Raw genomic sequence first — 16,961 nt, 5'->3', positions numbered from 1 at the left:
GCATGGACTTGAGTTTCAGCTCTGTCCCTTAACCAGCTGGGATATGTTCAGCAAGTTAACTTTTTTAAGCCCATCTTTTTTAAAAAAACTGTAAAATGAGAATAATAATGCTTATTTTACCAAGTTGTTGTGGTGACAATTACTTAAGCTACCATGTAGAACACTTGGTGCAATGTTCAGCCTGTGGTAAGTACATCAGTAAGGCGGTTGTATGTTACTAGCATGTAATAACTAATAGTAGTATGTGATGTATTACATACTACTCTTATTTCTGCTAGCTGAGGGTATCCGTTTGCTGAAGTGTATAAGAATGAGAACACTAAAGAGAGGAATTTGAAAACAAAGTATTCATGCAGCTGAGTTGCAAGAAATAGTATGACAGAGGCTGAACATACTGCGTCTTTGTGCTTGAATTAGACTTGGGAAGAGCTCCAAAGTGATTTTATGAAGGAGACGTGTGAGCAGCAGGCAGCGGAGGGTGCCATGGAAACTACTGCAGAAAAGGAAAAGTTCAAGATGAGGAAGATAGGAGAGGGATCTAGGACCACACAAACCAGGCACCATGCCATGCGTGCGTGAGAAGTCGCACCTCCAGGCGCGGCTGACACGTGCTTGTAGCACTGAAGGGAATGGGCCGCTTTGGGTTTGAATAAAGCAGCATAGTTACCTGGCCCTGGCTCCAGTGACTGTACTGCTAATTAGGGAAGTCTTTTAAAAATTATCTAAAATGAAGGTCCTATCTGGAAAACTTGATCCCCAGACACTCTGGAAAAAGAAAAGAACAGACATTTGACCCTGTTCACTCAGATATCGTATTTATATTTATTTCAATCACTGAATGCGGTCACGTTGGATGCTGTGGATAGTTTCAACACGAGTCTTTGCCTCACGTTGTTTACCGCTCTGAAATGGAAAATAAACAGGGACCAAAAGAGAACATAAGTGGCGTAAGGGAATTCAGGGAGATCAAGAGTTTTTAAATAGAGGTTCAGGGAAGATTTCAGGGAGGGGAGGTAGGATTTTCCGTAAACTTGAGGGTTAGCAGATATTCCATGGGTAGACTGAGATGGGAAAGGGTAGCTTAGGCACAGGAAGTGACTTCTGCAAAGGCATGGAGATGGGACATTTCGGAGCTTATATGTCGAAGCCTAAAGGATCTGATTTGGATAGATCAGCGAGTTTCAACCTCTTTCATCTCATGGCACATATAAATAAATTAATCACTAATTTTCTGTGGCACACCTATATTTTTGCTGATCTGACCAAAAAAAGAAAAGGTATAATTTTGATTCATTCACACTGGAGGGTCCTTGTTGTATTGGCTGTTGTCATTTTTTTTACTGGACAGTCTAAAGGAAAAGAGGTCAGAGTCCCTGACTAAATAGTCAGGTGTTACGTGTTTTAAAAATTCCCCCGGCACACCCGCTGAAAACTGCTGGGAAGGATTGTAGGATGAGCAAGGTATTGTGGGTGATGGGGCCAGGGAGAATGAATGCTGTAGGGTGGGGCAGGAGCAGAGACAGGGCAGAGAGGGCACGACAGGGTCAGTCAGAGGGCAGAAATCGCCTACAGAAGAGGTGAAATCGGGAGGGAAAGAGATTTGAGGGGCCACCCTGAAAGGATGGATACCTTGTACTCAAAAGACAAAGGCGGAGAGGCTTTGTGACAACACTCAGGAAGAACCAGAGAAGGGAAAATGTGAGTTCAGAGTGGGACCGTGGGTGAAATTGGCAGATGGGGAAGTATCGTTGGGGAGGATTTTGAGAGCGATTGTAGAAAAGTGGGATATTTTGTAAAGGTCAAATCAATGAGTGATGATTGACAGAGCTAACTCCCTGCTCACAAGCAGGTTTTAAGATGAGTTGTTTGGAAAAAAGTAGTAACTGGTATGTTGAGTTTTTTTAAATAATAGAGGGAACTGGAAAGGAAATGTAGAATTGACCTATCGGAAAAGGTCTGGGTAATCCAGATCAGTGGTGATGATTTGGTTGAGAGTGGGGGAAACTGGACAAAGGCTCAACAAGGTCCAATTCAGTATACTGCCAGCCTCATGCGGACTGAGACTGTGGCTGTTCTACACTGTATTTATTGGATGGATTATTTTAGTATGAACTTTTTATTTTAAGAATTTTCAGACATAAAATTAGAACAGTACAAAGAATGCCTGTGTAGGCAGAGACTTTTAGTACGGTAAGAGAAGCCATGCCTTTCGTAATTCTGATGCATTCCCACCCAAGTGTGAGCCAGTAGAGAGGTCTGGAGTCTCCTGTTGGCTCTAAAGCAAAGGAGTAGTGATACTACTACTACTATTAATAATTATAATCATAATTAAAACTGAGGACTTGTGCCAGGCACTATTATAGGCTGTTTACATGTGTTAACTTATTTAATCTTCACAACACCCCTAATTAGATACACACAGATATTATCTTCATTCGATTGATAAGGAAACTGGCAATCTATAGAGAGATTAAAGAACTTGTCCAGGGTCGCACCGTCAGTGGCAGAGAATGGACTTGAACCCAGGTAGTCGAGCTCTAAGAGTCCCTGCCCTCATCCTTTGTACTATACTCTTTTTATACTGTTTGATTTCACAGTCTTGAGAGCAGTGGGGAGTATATTAAAGTCCTGTCACACTCAAGGAGATGGTGTCATCGAAATGATTAAATCTCAACTCCCTACACAGCACTGAAGCCTAGACAGGTTGCAGCGGTACAGCCGTGGAACTGGTCTCCAGGCTGCCTCTTTCGGAAACCGTTGTCATTGTCAGGGATGGTACACAGAAATTGTGCCAGCCCTTATGGCATGCACCATAAATTTGGCCTTGCTCTTATTCCATCAAGAAGCAAGAGACTCGAGACCACAAATTCTATAACATAAGCCCCACGTACTGCATTTTCTGCTGAGTGTTAGTAACCTCTCTGAGGACTAGAAGCTGCACATCCAGGACCAGGTTGGATGGCTTCTAACTGTGAGGGAGCACCCACAGCAGTTACACTGCCAGCTTTGGCCAGGTCATCCAGCACATCTTGTAAGGTGCAGACAGATGCTTGCTGAGACGTGGTAGCCACTTTCCAGCATAGGGTCCCGGGACATGAGACACTTACTTGGGAAGGAGACTCAATAATTGTGATCCCACATTTTGGGTCTATATATTTTCTCTTTATAATAGACCCTTTTGGGAGCAGCTTAATCCATATAATTGCTAATGTTCCCTGCGTGGGTTTCATTTCTGGAAGGACTTTAGCCTAAACAGAGATTTCTATGAAATTTGACACAGCCATTCCTCAAACTGCCTGTTCTCTGTGGATTCTGTTCAGTATGTTGTTGTCAAAGGAACTAATGCCATTTTCTGTCTCTCTCATAAATTTTTTTCACACAATCAGACATAAAAGTGTACCCTCTTGAAAAAAAAGTTGCTTTGGTCCCTCCCAAATCTGAGCCTATAAATTTTCAGCTATCTTGTCTTTAAAGTAGCATTCTAGCATTTACAAAAGTTTCTGGGTTGAGAAAATATTGATAATCTTGACATATATTGACCCTAAAAGAAGGAGTGAATTCAATGCATTGTAGAATAGAGAGCATACATAGTTTATAAATTAAGGTCAAAAGTCAGTGATAAGATACGCTTGTATTGCATTTTTTTCTTGGCATTACCTTGGCTGGTTCAAGTGAGTAATGACAATTGAAGTCTTATTTTGGAAACAAGTTTAACAACAGTGAAAGTTTACCCTCAAACCCTAGCCTCATTGGAATTGTTGTGGCCTTGGCAGGCGTCACTTAGGTTGAGAAGTATGGTCTTCTCCTTTCGTTCCCGTCCTTGACCTTTCTGCTGAGCGCATCTTCCACGGGGCCCATTAGTTTATCTGATTGGTAATAGCCAAAAATGACTTCTCTTCCATGCCCACTGCTTGTTATTGGAATGACCCAGAGTTCATTTTAATTATGTAATGCCAACATGATGATGATAATACTTGCTTTTAAAAATCCACATTTTTATATAACTGTTTCTACTTAGATGAATTACTTCCAGAAGGCAAACATAGGGGGAAAGTGACTCCATTCTCCTCTTTGCCTGTGTTAATTAGCACCAATTTGCATTGGGGAGGGAAACTATCTTGGGGCTTTGGCTCTAAGAAGATGAAAGCTATGTTATTGCATTTTGTAATTAGCAATAAAGCAAGTGGCTCTTTGTGGTATTCCTCGGGTGGTCGATAGATTAGAACTCTTTAGGGGGAGTGATGCAGGCTCTGCTTGTCTGAAATATGTCATGGGGCACCTGTCAAGCTGAAATGGCTGCAAGAAAGAGTTGGGGAATAAACTAAACAAGTTTTCTTTTGCAGCTGCAGCTGTGATCCTCGACTATCTGTTGGCATTGAAGGGACCTGATGTTTTACGTTATTGGTACGTTATGGAGAGAACTCTGTTATCTTTTTGCTGGGGATGCTTACATCCTTTTTGCCTCCCTGTCTATCCTCTTTCCCCTTGAAAATAGACTTGGACATAATCCCAGTTGTGCCGGAAAGTACCTTCACAGAGTTGGCAGTGGAATTCATTCATTTGGGAAGTATTTATTGAGTAATTACAGCCAGTGCCAGACACTGTTTCCTGCCCAGTCGAAGTTGGATAAGGCAGAAATCTGCCAAGAAGTTCACACTCTGAGCAATGAGACAGATGGTCAAGGGGAAGAAAAGTTATAATAGGTGAATGTACAGGAGTTTGAGGGAGCCCAGTAGAGGGAACCCCAAACTCTAGCGGGGGGGTGGGGAGGGCTTTGGCCACGTGGACAAGGGAGTGGGAAACTTCCAAATGGCAGGAATGAAATGTGCATTCTTTTTACTCCCTCTGTGAGAGCCCAGCACCTGCAGGAGGGTGGGCGTGGGCATGACATATGATCCATGGTATAGAGCAAGTGTTGACAGATTTTTTTTTTATAGAGGGCTAAACAGTAAATATTTTCAGCTTCCCAGCCTATACAATGTCTGTTGCAGCTACCAAACTCTTGTTAGTTTAGGGCAAAAGCAGCCCTAGATGATATGTAAATGAATGGTTGGGGCCTCGTGCCAATAAAACTATTTTCAAAAATAGGTACTGGGTGGGATTTGGCCCGAGGACAGATGTGTCTGAGTCAGTCCTGGTATATACATTCCTCTCTTTACCCACAGTGGTCCACCCAGTTCAGTGTTTCTGTGGAAGTCTGACTGTCTCTTCCTGACTTCCTTGAGTTTTTGAGAGATGGCTAGCCTGTCCCATAACAAGAAGCTATAGTGTGTAACTCGCAGGTGTGTTCTCCCTTTCCCACAGGTGGGATCACAGTATCTGTGGTTGCATTCTTCTTCACAATTAAGTTCCTCTTTGAGCTCGCCGCACGTGTAGTCAGCTTCCTCCAGAATGAGGACCGTGAGCGCCGAGGGGACCGGACCATTTATGACTATGTGCGGGGAAATTACCTGGATCCCCGGTCTTGCAAAGTCTCCTGGGACTGGAAGGACCCCTATGAGGTGGGCCACAGCATGGCCTTCCGAGTGCATGTAAGGGAATGTTTCTGTCTCCGTACACGTTGGGGTGTCTGAGTCCCTTGTTTTCCGGAGCCCAGTCTGGTCTGTTGGTGGTGCTGGCCCGGGATGTGAACATTTTTTCTTCGTTTTTTGGTCCCTCCCCGGAACTTGGGAATTAGGAGCTTGGGAATTGTTAATATCTGAAGAGTCACGAACTTCTCTATCATTTCGGTTTTAATGGGTGCTTAGCTTTGAAGAGGTATAAAGCTTAATGTTACCTCTTCAAAATAAGAACAGTATTATTCAAAAGGGTTGGTGTTGCAGATCTAGAGGTTGGCAAAGTTTGGCCCAAGGGTTAAGCCAGGCAGGCCTGCTGTCTCTGTAAGTAGTTCTGCTGGAACACAGCCACACCTGCTCGTTCTGCTGTGTTGCCTGTGGCCGCTTTTGTGCCGGAGTCGTTAGCCACAGCTGAATAGCTGTGTGTACCCATAAAGCCAAAAATATTTACTCTCTGGTCCTAGAAAAAGTTTGCTGCCCCCTGTGATGATTTTACTACAGCATTACGCTTGGCCTGATAGCCTGAACGCCCCTCGCCGTGCCTGGGGCTTTAGTTCGCTCACGCCAGTGGTACCCACCGACTTGACTTTACATTTGGATCAGCGGTAAGAACATGACAAGAGGAGGAGGCAGCATTTGTGGTCCAGAAAAGTCAAGTTGAAATTCATTTAATGGTATATCTTACCCCTGTCCTCGAAAATAGGTTAAGAACTTGTTCACGATTTAATGGTTTTCTTTGAACTGTTGAGAGAATTGGTTTCTCCCTGTGTCTGCAGGACTGCAGGAGGGGGAGGGTACTGGGCGCTAGCAGCTTCCTCCTCCCTCCCCACACCCCGCGGAGTTAGACGGCCGATGATGCTCTCCCCTCTGCTCACGGGCGCTCCCCTTCTTCCCACGGCAGTTGTTCTACAAGAATGGCCAGCCTTTCCCTGCACACCGGCCCGTGGGACTGAGAGTTCACATCTCTCATGTTGAGCTAGCAGTGGAAATTCCCGTGACCCAGGAGGTCCTCCAGGAGCCCAGTTCCAACGTGGTCAAGGTGGCCTTCACGGTGCGCAAGGCTGGGCGATACGAGATCTCGGTGAAGCTTGGTGGCTTAAATGTGGCCTACAGTCCCTACTACAAGATTTTTCAGCCCGGTACGTTCTTTTTTTCTCCCTTTCATCTTTCCGTCCCTCCCTCCTTTTTTCCCTTTACCTTAGTAATAGTGCCTTTTAAAAAATAACACCTTTATTGAGATTTAATTCACAGGCTGTAAATTTATCCATTTAAAATATACAATTAACGGTTTTTAAATTCATGGAGTTGTACAACCATCATCACATTCAACTTGAGAACATTTTCATCAACCCATGATCTGTCACCCATAAGCCATCACGCCCCCTTCTCCCCAAACCCCCAGCCGCAGGCCACCACCAATCTGCTGCCCCTGGGTTTGCTCACTGCGGCTGCTGCTCTAGTGTTGGTGTTTCATGCCAGTGTGATCCTAACATATGTGGACTTTCGAGACTGGCTGGTTTCCCTCAGCAAATACTTTGAAGGTTCATCCATGGTGTAGCATGAATCGGTACTTCATTTCTTTTTATTTCCAAATAATATTCCTTGGTATGGACATGCTGCAGTTTATCTGTTCTTCAGTTGATGGACATTTGGAGGTCTTTGCTTTTGGCTGCTATGCATAATTCCTCTGTGAACGTTCGTACATTTTTGTGTGGACACACGTTTTTGTGTCTTTAAGAGGGGAATTGTTGGGCCATCAGCCTGTTAAGTTCTTAAGGAGTGAGGGTGCCGGAATAGACAAAAGGTAAATTTTTCTGATTTTTGAACCCTTTTCAAGTGAAACGACCTTGACCCTAATCCCACCCTTGCTGCCAGCATGTTCTCACTGCAGAGTGTCGGCTCAAGCTTCTGGTGTCTGAGAATGGAGGCCTCTGTCTCTACTGTTCTTCCCTTCATGTCCTTAGTGCCAGACAGTAAGTGCTCAGTGACGTGAAGCCTAAAACTGTATTCTCTGACCCCTGCTTCTGAAGGACGTCTGTTCAGCGTGTCGGGGTTCTCTCTGCCCTGTGTTTCCCGCCTCGGCTTCCTTGGAGGGTGTCATTTTGATATCTACAGAAATGGTAGGAACTTGGGAACCCTTTGGGGTCCAACCATAATGAGAGATGTCTTCAGATTTGGTTATCTTTGCTTGACTAGTCCTCAGTTTCCTTTCTCTTAGGACAGAGGAAGGTTCTGAGCAGGGCGGCTCCTGAGCCAGCTCCCTCTCTGCACCGCACCCTTTGTGCCAGAGCCTCGCTCCCAGCCTCCTTTCCACAGGGGTTATGGTGGCCCCAGCTCCTTGCCACCGGTGGAGAACAGTTCGTGTCCTCAGGCCGTGTACCAGCCCTTTCATTTATTTATTTTTTAGAGGTGATTATTTTTATTATCCTATTTTTTCAATCACCATTTGTCCCCTTTATAGCCCTCTTCCCCCCTGCAGTCACCACACTGCTGTCCAGGAGTCCTTTTTCCTTTTTGCTCCATCCCTCCACCCCCTCACCTCCCCGCTCCTTAGCTGTCACCCTGCTCTCTCTCTATGAGTCTGTCTCTAGTTTGCTTGTTAGTTCAGTTTGTTCGCTAGACTCCACATATGAGTGAGATCATGTGGTATTTGTCTTTCTCTGACTGCCTCATTTCACTTAGTATAATACTCTCCAGGTCTGTCCGTGCTCTCGCAAAGGATTAAATTTTCTTTTTTGTCTTTCAAACTAAAGTTGAACTCTTTATTTTGAGATAATTATAGATTCTTAAGCAGCTGTAAGAAATAATGCAGAAGCTCTGGGGTACCGCGGCCCAGTTTCCCTCCGTTGCACCATCTTACAAATGTAGTATGACGTCACGGCCGGGTGGTTAACACTGATCCAGTCGAGAGACAGAGCATTTCTGTCACCACGGGGGTCCTTCAGGTTGCCTTTACATAGCCCCACCCATGTCTCCTCTCCCACCCACCTCTTTCGTAACCCTAATTTGTTCTCCCTTTGTGTGAATGTCGTCATCTCAGGAATGTTATATAAATGGAATCATACAGTATATAACCTTTTGGTTACATAACTTTTTTTCACTCGGCAGAATTCCCTGGAGATTCATCCAGGTTTTTGAGAAGTGGGTTCCCTCTCATTGCTGAGCAGGAATTCCATGTTGTGAATGTATGATCGTTTGTTTAACCATTCACCAGTTCAAGGACATCTAGGTCTTCTCCAGGTTTTGGCTTACGAATAAACCTATGAACATTCATGTACAAGTTTTTGTGTGATTATAAGTTTTCATTTCTTTGATACAAATGCCTAGGAATGCAGTTGCTGGGTCATGTGATAGTTGAACGCTTAGTATTTTTAAGAAACTGCCAAACTCTCTTCCAGAGGGTCTGTAGCATTTTACATTCCCACCAGCAATGTGTGAATAACCCAGTTTCTTCACGTCCTTGGCAACCTGTGGTGTCGCTGCTAGTTTTCATTGCAGCCATTCTGGTGAGTGTGGTGGTTTGATTTGTACATCCCTGATGGTTGTGACGATGTTGAACGTCTTTTCATGTGCCGTGTCTTTGCCCATTTTCTCATTAGATTTTTCATTTTTTACTTTTGAGTTTTGGGAGTTCTTTATATCTTCTACATACTAGCCCTTTGTTAGAGAATGCAGTTTGCAATGTTTTCTCTTAATGTTTAGCTTTTCTTTTCATCCCCATAACAGGGTCTTTCACAGCGCAGAAGTTTTTCATTTTGATAAAGTCAGTCTCATCAATGTTTCCGTTCGCAGATCATGGTTTCAGTGTTGGAGAGCTCATTCACTGTTCCTAGATCCTGGAGGATTTCTCTTATTTTGTTCTAAAAGTTACATACTTTTACATTCTCTATTTAAGGTTACCTGTTTTTAGTTCATTTTAAAGTATGAGGCTTGGGTCAAGGTTTTTTTAAATTTTTACTTTTTTGCGTGTAGCTGTCCGGTTGCCCAGCTCCGTGTGTAGTGTTGAGCGGCGGCCTTTGCGCTGTTGCACCGCCTGTGCACTTTTGTCGGGGTGAGTTGGGCGTGTTGATGGGGAGCCGTTTCTGGGCTCTCGGTTGTGTTCCGTTGATCCACGTGTCTGTCCCTCCACCAGCGCCACAGTCTTGATACTGTGGCTACATAATAAGTCTTGATGTTGGGTAAACTGACTCTTCCCTCTCTCCTCTTCTGTTTCAGAATTATTTTAGCTGTTCCTGGCCCTTCGCCTTTCCATTTACATTTTAGAATAATATTGTCCAAACCTACAACAAATCTTGCTGAGATTTTGATAAGAATTGTGTTCCACCTTTACATCATTTGGGGAGAATTGACATCTTTACTGTGTTGAATCTTCCAGTTCATAAACACGGACCACCTCTCCATTTATTTAGACCTTTTTTGTTCATCTCCCCAGCATCGTACTGTTTTCAGTATACAAGTCTTGTGTATGTTTTGTTAGAGCTGAACCTAGGTGTTTAGGGGTTGGTTGGTTGGTTGGTTGGTTGGTTTCGAGGTCGTCAGCACTTAGTTCTAAGGCCTGTCTGACACATAGATTTCAAGTAGGACTCGAGGCTTTGTGTCCGTAACTCTCAGTTCAGTTTTCTCCAACTTCTTTCCTCATTTTCAGTGCTTGCAGTGGTTAGGAATTCATAAAAATGAGTCCCCAAAGTTTATTTGAATTAATCTCTTTGTTTTCTTTCTTCTTCTCTGCCTCTTAACGGTGGCATTTGTCCTTGGGAGCGGGGTGGGGGCCCCGCCCTGCAGGAGCCCCGGCTCTGCGGGCTGTGCACCTGAGCAGCGCCTCTCGAGATGTCAGCCTCCGTTATTGTCTTTATTCCAGGAACGGTGGTTCCCTCCAAGACCAAAATCGTGTGCCACTTTTCTACCCTTGTGCTGACCTGTGGGGAGCCACACACTCTTCAAATAGTGCCGCGAGATGAGTATGACAACCCAACCAACAACTCCACGTCCCTGAGAGATGAGCACAATTACAGCGTCTCCATCCATGAGGTGAGCCGCCTCCCTCCTTTCTCTGTGGCTCCCTTCCCTGTCATCTCCCCTTCTCTCGCTCCCTTCCACCTCCCCTCTCCTTCTGACTTCCGCGCTGGCCTTCCTCCATCTGATAAATACCTACCTCCTTTGTAACTGGGAGGCTTAGGGTAGCTCACAGACAGGAAAGTTCTCTGTGGAGAGTAAATTAATGTGCAAATAGAGAAAATCATGTATGTTTAGTGATGTTTTGTTTTCCTCCTATAGCTCGGTCCCCAGGAGGAAGAGCACACTGGCGTCTCATTTGAGAAATCAGTGACATCCAACAAGCAAACCTGCCAGGTGTTCTTACGACTCACCCTGCATTCCCGCGGCTGCTTCCGTGCCTGCATTTCCTATCAAAATCAGCCAATCAATAACGGTGAATTTGACATTATTGTCTTAAGTGGTAAGTTGAACAAAAAGCTGTGATTTGTTCTTTGCATGTCTGCGGTCTTCTGACTACCCTCAGAAACATTTGCCCTTTGAGCCAGACTTAGCTTAGAGTCCGGTGGACTCAAGGTCTAGTGCTGGGTAACTTTTTCCTTCTCCTCCGGCTCCTCCTCTAAACTTTGTTCCTTGCTCTGTTTCAGAGAATGAGAAGAATATTGTTGAACGCAACGTGTCCACCTCGGGAGTGAGCATTTACTTCGAGGCGTATCTTTACAATTCCGCCAACTGTGCCAGCACGCCGTGGCACCTGCCGCCCATGCACGTGAGCTCTTCTCAGCGCCGGCCTTCTACGGCCGTGGAGGAGGAAGATGAAGATTCGCCTTCCGAATGCCTCACCCCCGAGAAGGTGAAGAAACCGAAGAAGGTGTACTGCTACGTGTCACCCAAGGTTGGAACTCCCATTCTTGCCTCAGAATCCCCCCTGCTGGAACCTGCAAGTAACTGGGATTTGGTGACAAAAGCCACAGAGCAGTCTGAGAGCCGGGGGCAAAGTCATTGATGGGTGGAGTTTCTGGGACACTGGGAGAGGCTACTCAAAGGGAAGTGGCAGGCTGTGCCGCCTCTCCCGCCGCAGGTGTTTGGTCTGGACTAGGTTAAATCCCTGTCCGGAGCTTCAGAGAACCTGCGGCCTTCTGCCCTTTGGGTGCTCCTGGGAAGAGTGTTCAAGACATGGCTCCTAGCATTTTAAAGAAAGCAACTTTAACTGTTAAAAATTTCTCATAGGATAAAAATTACTGGTGTCCCCTTGTGCCGCTTCAAAACAATCTGGTCTTTCATTCTGTGATTTGTGAAACCACAATAAATAGATGTCACCATCGGGCTACAGAGTTGGAAGAGAGATTTTGGCAGAGGCAAGGAGGTGAACTTCCCAAGGCCCCTGAGCTAAGAGATGCTTTGTGTTAGGGATTTTCTTCTTGGTATTTGTGTTTTGCTCATTCATTTACACCTCAGAAAAATAGACCCTTGAAACATCCCATTACATCCCTTTAATCTCATAATCAAAACTGAGTCCTGGTTCTATTCTCCTTCAGAACACTTTGCTGTGTAGCATTCATCATTTAAAAGCTAGCCTTGATTTGGCCTGGGGGAGTGGTAATGAGGGAACTGGTGGGTGTAGATGAGACAAGGTCGGTTATGAATCGATAATTGTTGAAGCTGGTGATGGGTTCGTTATGCCCTTTTCTTTAGTATGTGTGTGAAATTTTCTTTAATGAAGAGATTTTAAAAATCAAGAAAAAAAATCTGACCTACCACACATTCAGATAACAGAATTTTTTTAGATTAAAAATTTATGGCATTGTTTTTTCCTTTTTGTAAATGGCATAAAGAGATCCTTCTTTACTTTCATATAAGAGATTTTTATGAGACTTCATCCCCACCCCCATCAGCCTTCTATCCCCCACTCCCTCTTCCCCGGGTCCTCAGTACCACTCAGACAGGGGCGAAGCAGTGGGTGTGGGCCCCTGGTGTTGCCTGTGCACCGACTGGGCGGAAGTCTCTCCTCGCAGCACCGAGCAGAGCAGAAGCAGATTGTGATTGGTTCTAGGTGCAGTGTTCTCTACTCACAGAGGGAAAACCCGAGCTCAGATGTCTACAAATGGCAGTGAGAGCTGAGTGTGAAGATTATGGAATGCCTCTGTGTGAAGCTGCACTGCCAGAGTCACATTTTTAGTTTGCCTATTTCAGTAGGGTGATGCTATTCATTCAGTCTCAGTACTGACTTAAATCGTCTCTCCGTCCGTGGAGGAAAAGGTTATCGTGAGAAGCGTAGGTAGGGACTCGGCTGTTAGAGCCCCGATACTGCATGGAGCCTTTCTGTTTTGTCACTCACTCCGTTTTCTGCATGTCGGCCCTCCAGCAGTTCTCGGTGAAGGAGTTCTACCTGAAGATCATCCCCTGGCGCCTGTACACCTTCCGCGTGTGCCCAGGGACCAAAGTAAGTGGGAGCTTGCGTCTGCTGCGTGCTGAACAGGCTTCAGCTCTGGAACATGTCAGCCTTTTTGTGCCACGCCCTCATGAAACGGCATGAAGAATACAGATATGGTAGAAAGACATGCGCTTACAGAGTCAGGAATTTAGAAGCAAATCTGAATATTCCAACGGTTACCTTTTCCCGTAAGCCTGAGTTAATGGAGAGGGTGTTGGTCGTTTTGCTCCGCGGTGGGCGTGCCAGTGTGCTGAAGCTCTTTTAGAATCGGTATTCTCTTATGTTAAAAAAATTTTTTTAAACTCTTCTGAGTGTTGGGAATCTAAAGGCTAATTACGTTCCTCCACCCAGTTTTCCCAGTTGCTTCAGGCAGTCCTTTGCTGTTTTATATATCCTTGCTGCTTTCCTCCTTTTTGTGTGCTTTGGTGGGAGGCCTCTGGAGTTGCCCGTGATCCTTACTGAAGGTGGTCTGTGACTCAGATCGTTGGCACACAGTTTGCCTCGCAGAGCACTGAGGACAAAAAACGGGGAGATGTGCTCCTGGCAGGCACTCATTTGGAGAAAACAGGCTTCTGGGTGGCTGGTGCAGAAAGGTGGGGAGGTGGGTGTTTTTTGCTGGATTCGAGGGTTTTATAGATGAACTCTTTTTTCCTCCCTTTGCTAGTTTTCATACCTTGGCCCCGACCCTGTCCATAAGCTCCTCACACTGGTGGTGGATGATGGCATTCAGCCTCCTGTGGAGCTCAGCTGTAAGGAGAGGAACATCCTAGCAGCCACTTTCATCCGCTCCCTCCACAAGAACATAGGTAAAGTGAGGCAGGGGTTTGGGTAGGGAAGGCAGTGACCCCGGCCGCTGTGGGTGCCCGAGGGTGCGGGGGTGGCCTGCACAGACGTCTTGTAGTCACGATGAGTCTTGCTGCTCCTCAGGAGGCTCTGAGACCTTTCAGGACAAGGTGAACTTTTTCCAGCGGGAACTTCGGCAGGTACATATGAAAAGACCACATTCAAAGGTCACCCTGAAGGTCAGCAGACATGCCTTGTTGGAATCGGTGAGTAAGTTTCATCTATGTTAAAAGTTATCAAAGTTTTCCAACTAGAAAGCTCTTTTGGTATCTGCTTATATTCTGCAGGTAATCTTTTCCATGAAACCTGAATTCCTCTCCTCTTTAAACGTATCTATTAATGGCTGTTCTTCTGTTTGATTATATTAAGTTTGGGGCAGATTTATTAGAGGCTGGTTGACACATTGGCTTCAGAATCCGTACTGAGCTAGTTCCCGCATAAACTCATGGAATCCTGTGTAGGGCAGGTGCAAGTAGTTGTCACAGAAGAGAGTTCTGGTTACTGAATCCCTGGACTGGAGCGCTCTTTCCGGATTAGAGGGCAGTGATTTTTGTTGTCCTCCTGGTCTGATGGAAAAGGAGCACCTGACGTGTGTCTGTCTCCACTGCACAGACACTGGCATGGTTCTTACATTCCCCGAGAGTGAGAGGGCTTGGTCCCGGTCCCACATGTGTTTGTGGTGTTTGGCTCTGGTCGGTGTGCCTGGAAACCCCTTTTCCCAGCCTCGTTCTCCACGCGGTGCGGCTCCCCGTCTGAACCTGGTCTTCGGATATAGATGTCTAGCAAACAGGCTGTGCTTAACTGTGAAAACCAGGACTCCTTGGTCCTCTTGCTGACAGCTTGCTAATCTGAGCCATTTTTAGTTCTTTAAGCGTTTTCTCATTAATAAAATGAAGGTTGTAAAAAGAAAAGCCAGCTTCAAATTTTCAACAAGGCAGTGGTGTAAAGATGAATTGGATTATTTTTAAAAACCTTACATTTCTTTTGGAGCCACATGCATTTAAAATACAAGGTGGTAGCATTAAAGCTGATTTATGAGTAATAGTTGCCTCCAAGAACTAGTAGACAACAGATAGCATTATTCTCGTGTTTTTGTTGCTGACGCCCAGGAGGTGCCGGCCAGCGTTCTGATGCTTTCCTTCCTTTCACTGCTTTTTAGTCTCTGAAAGCCACTCGGAATTTTTCCATCTCCGATTGGAGCAAGAACTTTGAAGTGGTTTTCCAGGATGAAGAAGGTCAGCTTTGAAGTGTCATATTCATCTTTTTAAACTCTCCTCTTCACTCCTATTTTCCATCTTACCTTCTGCACAAAAGGACAAAACCCCCTCAAACACTCCCCAGCTTCTTTCTCCGAGGGAAAAATCACGGGTCAAGATAAAAGGGTGGTACTTACCGGCTGGATGACTTGGTGGGGTTCGTACAGCATAGACACACAGGGATGGAGAATTCTGGGAGCTGGAACCAGAAGGGCAAGCTTTTAGCCTTTGTAGAACTGAGAGAAATGTCCATTTCCTGCATCTCTGATATTCCGTGTTTCCACATTAGGGGATATTAGCTTAGTGACCTTTAATCCTATAGAAAGGGGTGAGATTTTTTAAAAAGTTCACATTTTAGGTGGGCTGGAAGGGGGACACATGAAGGTAGTGGAATGGAGGGAGTGTGGAGAGTATAAAACAATGAATTAATGAGCAAAGATGGTAAGAGGTAGTAGGCCAGGGTGACGTTTTATTTTTATTATACTTTTCAGCTCTGGACTGGGGAGGGCCTCGCCGTGAATGGTTTGAGTTAATCTGCAAAGCGCTGTTTGATACCACCAGTCAGCTCTTCACCCGGTTCAGTGACAACAACCAAGCATTAGTGAGTCGGTGACTTCCCCGGGGTGGGTGGACAGTGTAAATTGTGTTGTAATGGGATAGACTGACAGGGCTTTGAGGTTGTGAACCTGGGAATCCGACAGCCTGTGCCCTCTTCTTAATTTCCATACCTACAACATGAACTGATGAGATTGCCTTCCTCCTCTTCGCATTCATTACTTCATCTCTAAGATAAGAGAAAATGCAGACAGATAAATGTTTGACCAAAAAGCATTGCAATGCAATGGCTAGTCTAATTATAATAACAATAATTAAGCCACTTTCTCAAAATATACCTGAAGCTCTTGGATTCGGTACTAGACCTTTGACTAGGCAGAGATGTCAGGAGCAAATAGACTTTGGCCGAGAGAAGAGCTGGTTTAGGGGCAAAGCATCACATCACCCACTGATGGACTTTTATACTCAGTCGGAGGAAGCCACAAACCTGATGTGAGGTTTTTCAGCCTCATGTAAGTCCATCCCTGCCTCTATCCTGTAGTCACTCAGCAGTGGCTACGGAGAGGCCAGCACTGTTCGGACGGGCTCTGTGATCTGGTGTTGACGTTCCTGCTCCCTTGGAATGCAGTTGGGAGGGAGGGTCTTCCCGGAGCAAGGCTGGAAGAAAAATGGCCCAGAGTCTTTCAGTGTCTTTCTTTGACAGGTGCACCCCAACCCTAACCGCCCCGCTCACCTGCGCTTGAAGATGTACGAGTTTGCGGGGCGGCTCGTGGGCAAGTGTCTCTATGAGTCCTCTCTAGGGGGAGCCTACAAGCAGCTGGTCCGTGCTCGCTTCACCCGTTCTTTTCTGGCCCAGATCATAGGACTGCGTATGCATTACAAGGTAATGCTCTGGTCTTTTCTGCTGAGGCTCCTGGCCATTAACTCTGCAGTCTCAGCATTCTGAGCTAATTGTTCTTATGGTTGAAGGGGTGAGTGGTTCCAAGCAGTTCTAAATTTCATTTCTGGGTAAGGGTAGTCATGTTCCATTCTGCATCTTTTTTCTCCTCAGTACTTTGAAACAGATGACCCAGAATTCTACAAATCTAAAGTTTGTTTCATCCTCAACAATGACATGAGTGAGATGGAGCTGGTCTTTGCAGAAGAGAAGTATAACAAATCAGGCCAACTGGAAAAGGTAAGAAAGAGGACGGAGCCTGTGGGTCCCATGGTTCCCGCCCTCCCCCAGAGCAGCGCTGTCTAATAGAACTTGGTGCAGTGACGGAAAGGTTCTCTATTTCTGCCGTCTTTTGAACACCCAAAATGGGGCTAGTGTGACCGAATAAC

At 45.5% G+C, this 16,961-nt stretch overlaps 1 protein-coding gene across 5 annotated transcripts in view; it reads left to right on the top strand.

Moving 5' to 3' along the window:
* Window positions 1-16,961, top strand: part of AREL1 (apoptosis resistant E3 ubiquitin protein ligase 1) — a 37,621-nt gene that overhangs the window by 14,156 nt on the left and 6,504 nt on the right. For 2 of the 5 annotated variants that reach the window (XM_028506140.2, XM_036012176.1), the window contains 13 exons: window positions 4,344-4,404; window positions 5,305-5,531; window positions 6,457-6,694; window positions 10,414-10,583; window positions 10,830-11,010; window positions 11,195-11,442; window positions 12,913-12,990; window positions 13,646-13,787; window positions 13,909-14,030; window positions 14,984-15,059; window positions 15,572-15,681; window positions 16,339-16,518; window positions 16,687-16,812. In XM_028506140.2, coding sequence (XP_028361941.1) covers window positions 4,389-4,404; window positions 5,305-5,531; window positions 6,457-6,694; window positions 10,414-10,583; window positions 10,830-11,010; window positions 11,195-11,442; window positions 12,913-12,990; window positions 13,646-13,787; window positions 13,909-14,030; window positions 14,984-15,059; window positions 15,572-15,681; window positions 16,339-16,518; window positions 16,687-16,812 — 1,914 coding nt within the window. In that variant the 5' untranslated portion in view covers window positions 4,344-4,388. Of the gene's footprint in view, window positions 1-3,172; window positions 3,320-4,343; window positions 4,405-5,304; window positions 5,532-6,456; window positions 6,695-10,413; window positions 10,584-10,829; window positions 11,011-11,194; window positions 11,443-12,912; window positions 12,991-13,645; window positions 13,788-13,908; window positions 14,031-14,983; window positions 15,060-15,571; window positions 15,682-16,338; window positions 16,519-16,686; window positions 16,813-16,961 lie in introns of all 5 variants that reach the window. The other 3 variants (XM_036012177.1, XM_036012184.1, XM_028506141.2) reach the window with 3 other exon arrangements.

Source organism: Phyllostomus discolor, chromosome 1, assembly GCF_004126475.2.
Source record: "Phyllostomus discolor isolate MPI-MPIP mPhyDis1 chromosome 1, mPhyDis1.pri.v3, whole genome shotgun sequence".
In the NCBI taxonomy this organism is placed as follows: Eukaryota; Metazoa; Chordata; class Mammalia; order Chiroptera; family Phyllostomidae; genus Phyllostomus; species Phyllostomus discolor.
This window is presented reverse-complemented; position numbering and strand designations above follow the sequence as displayed.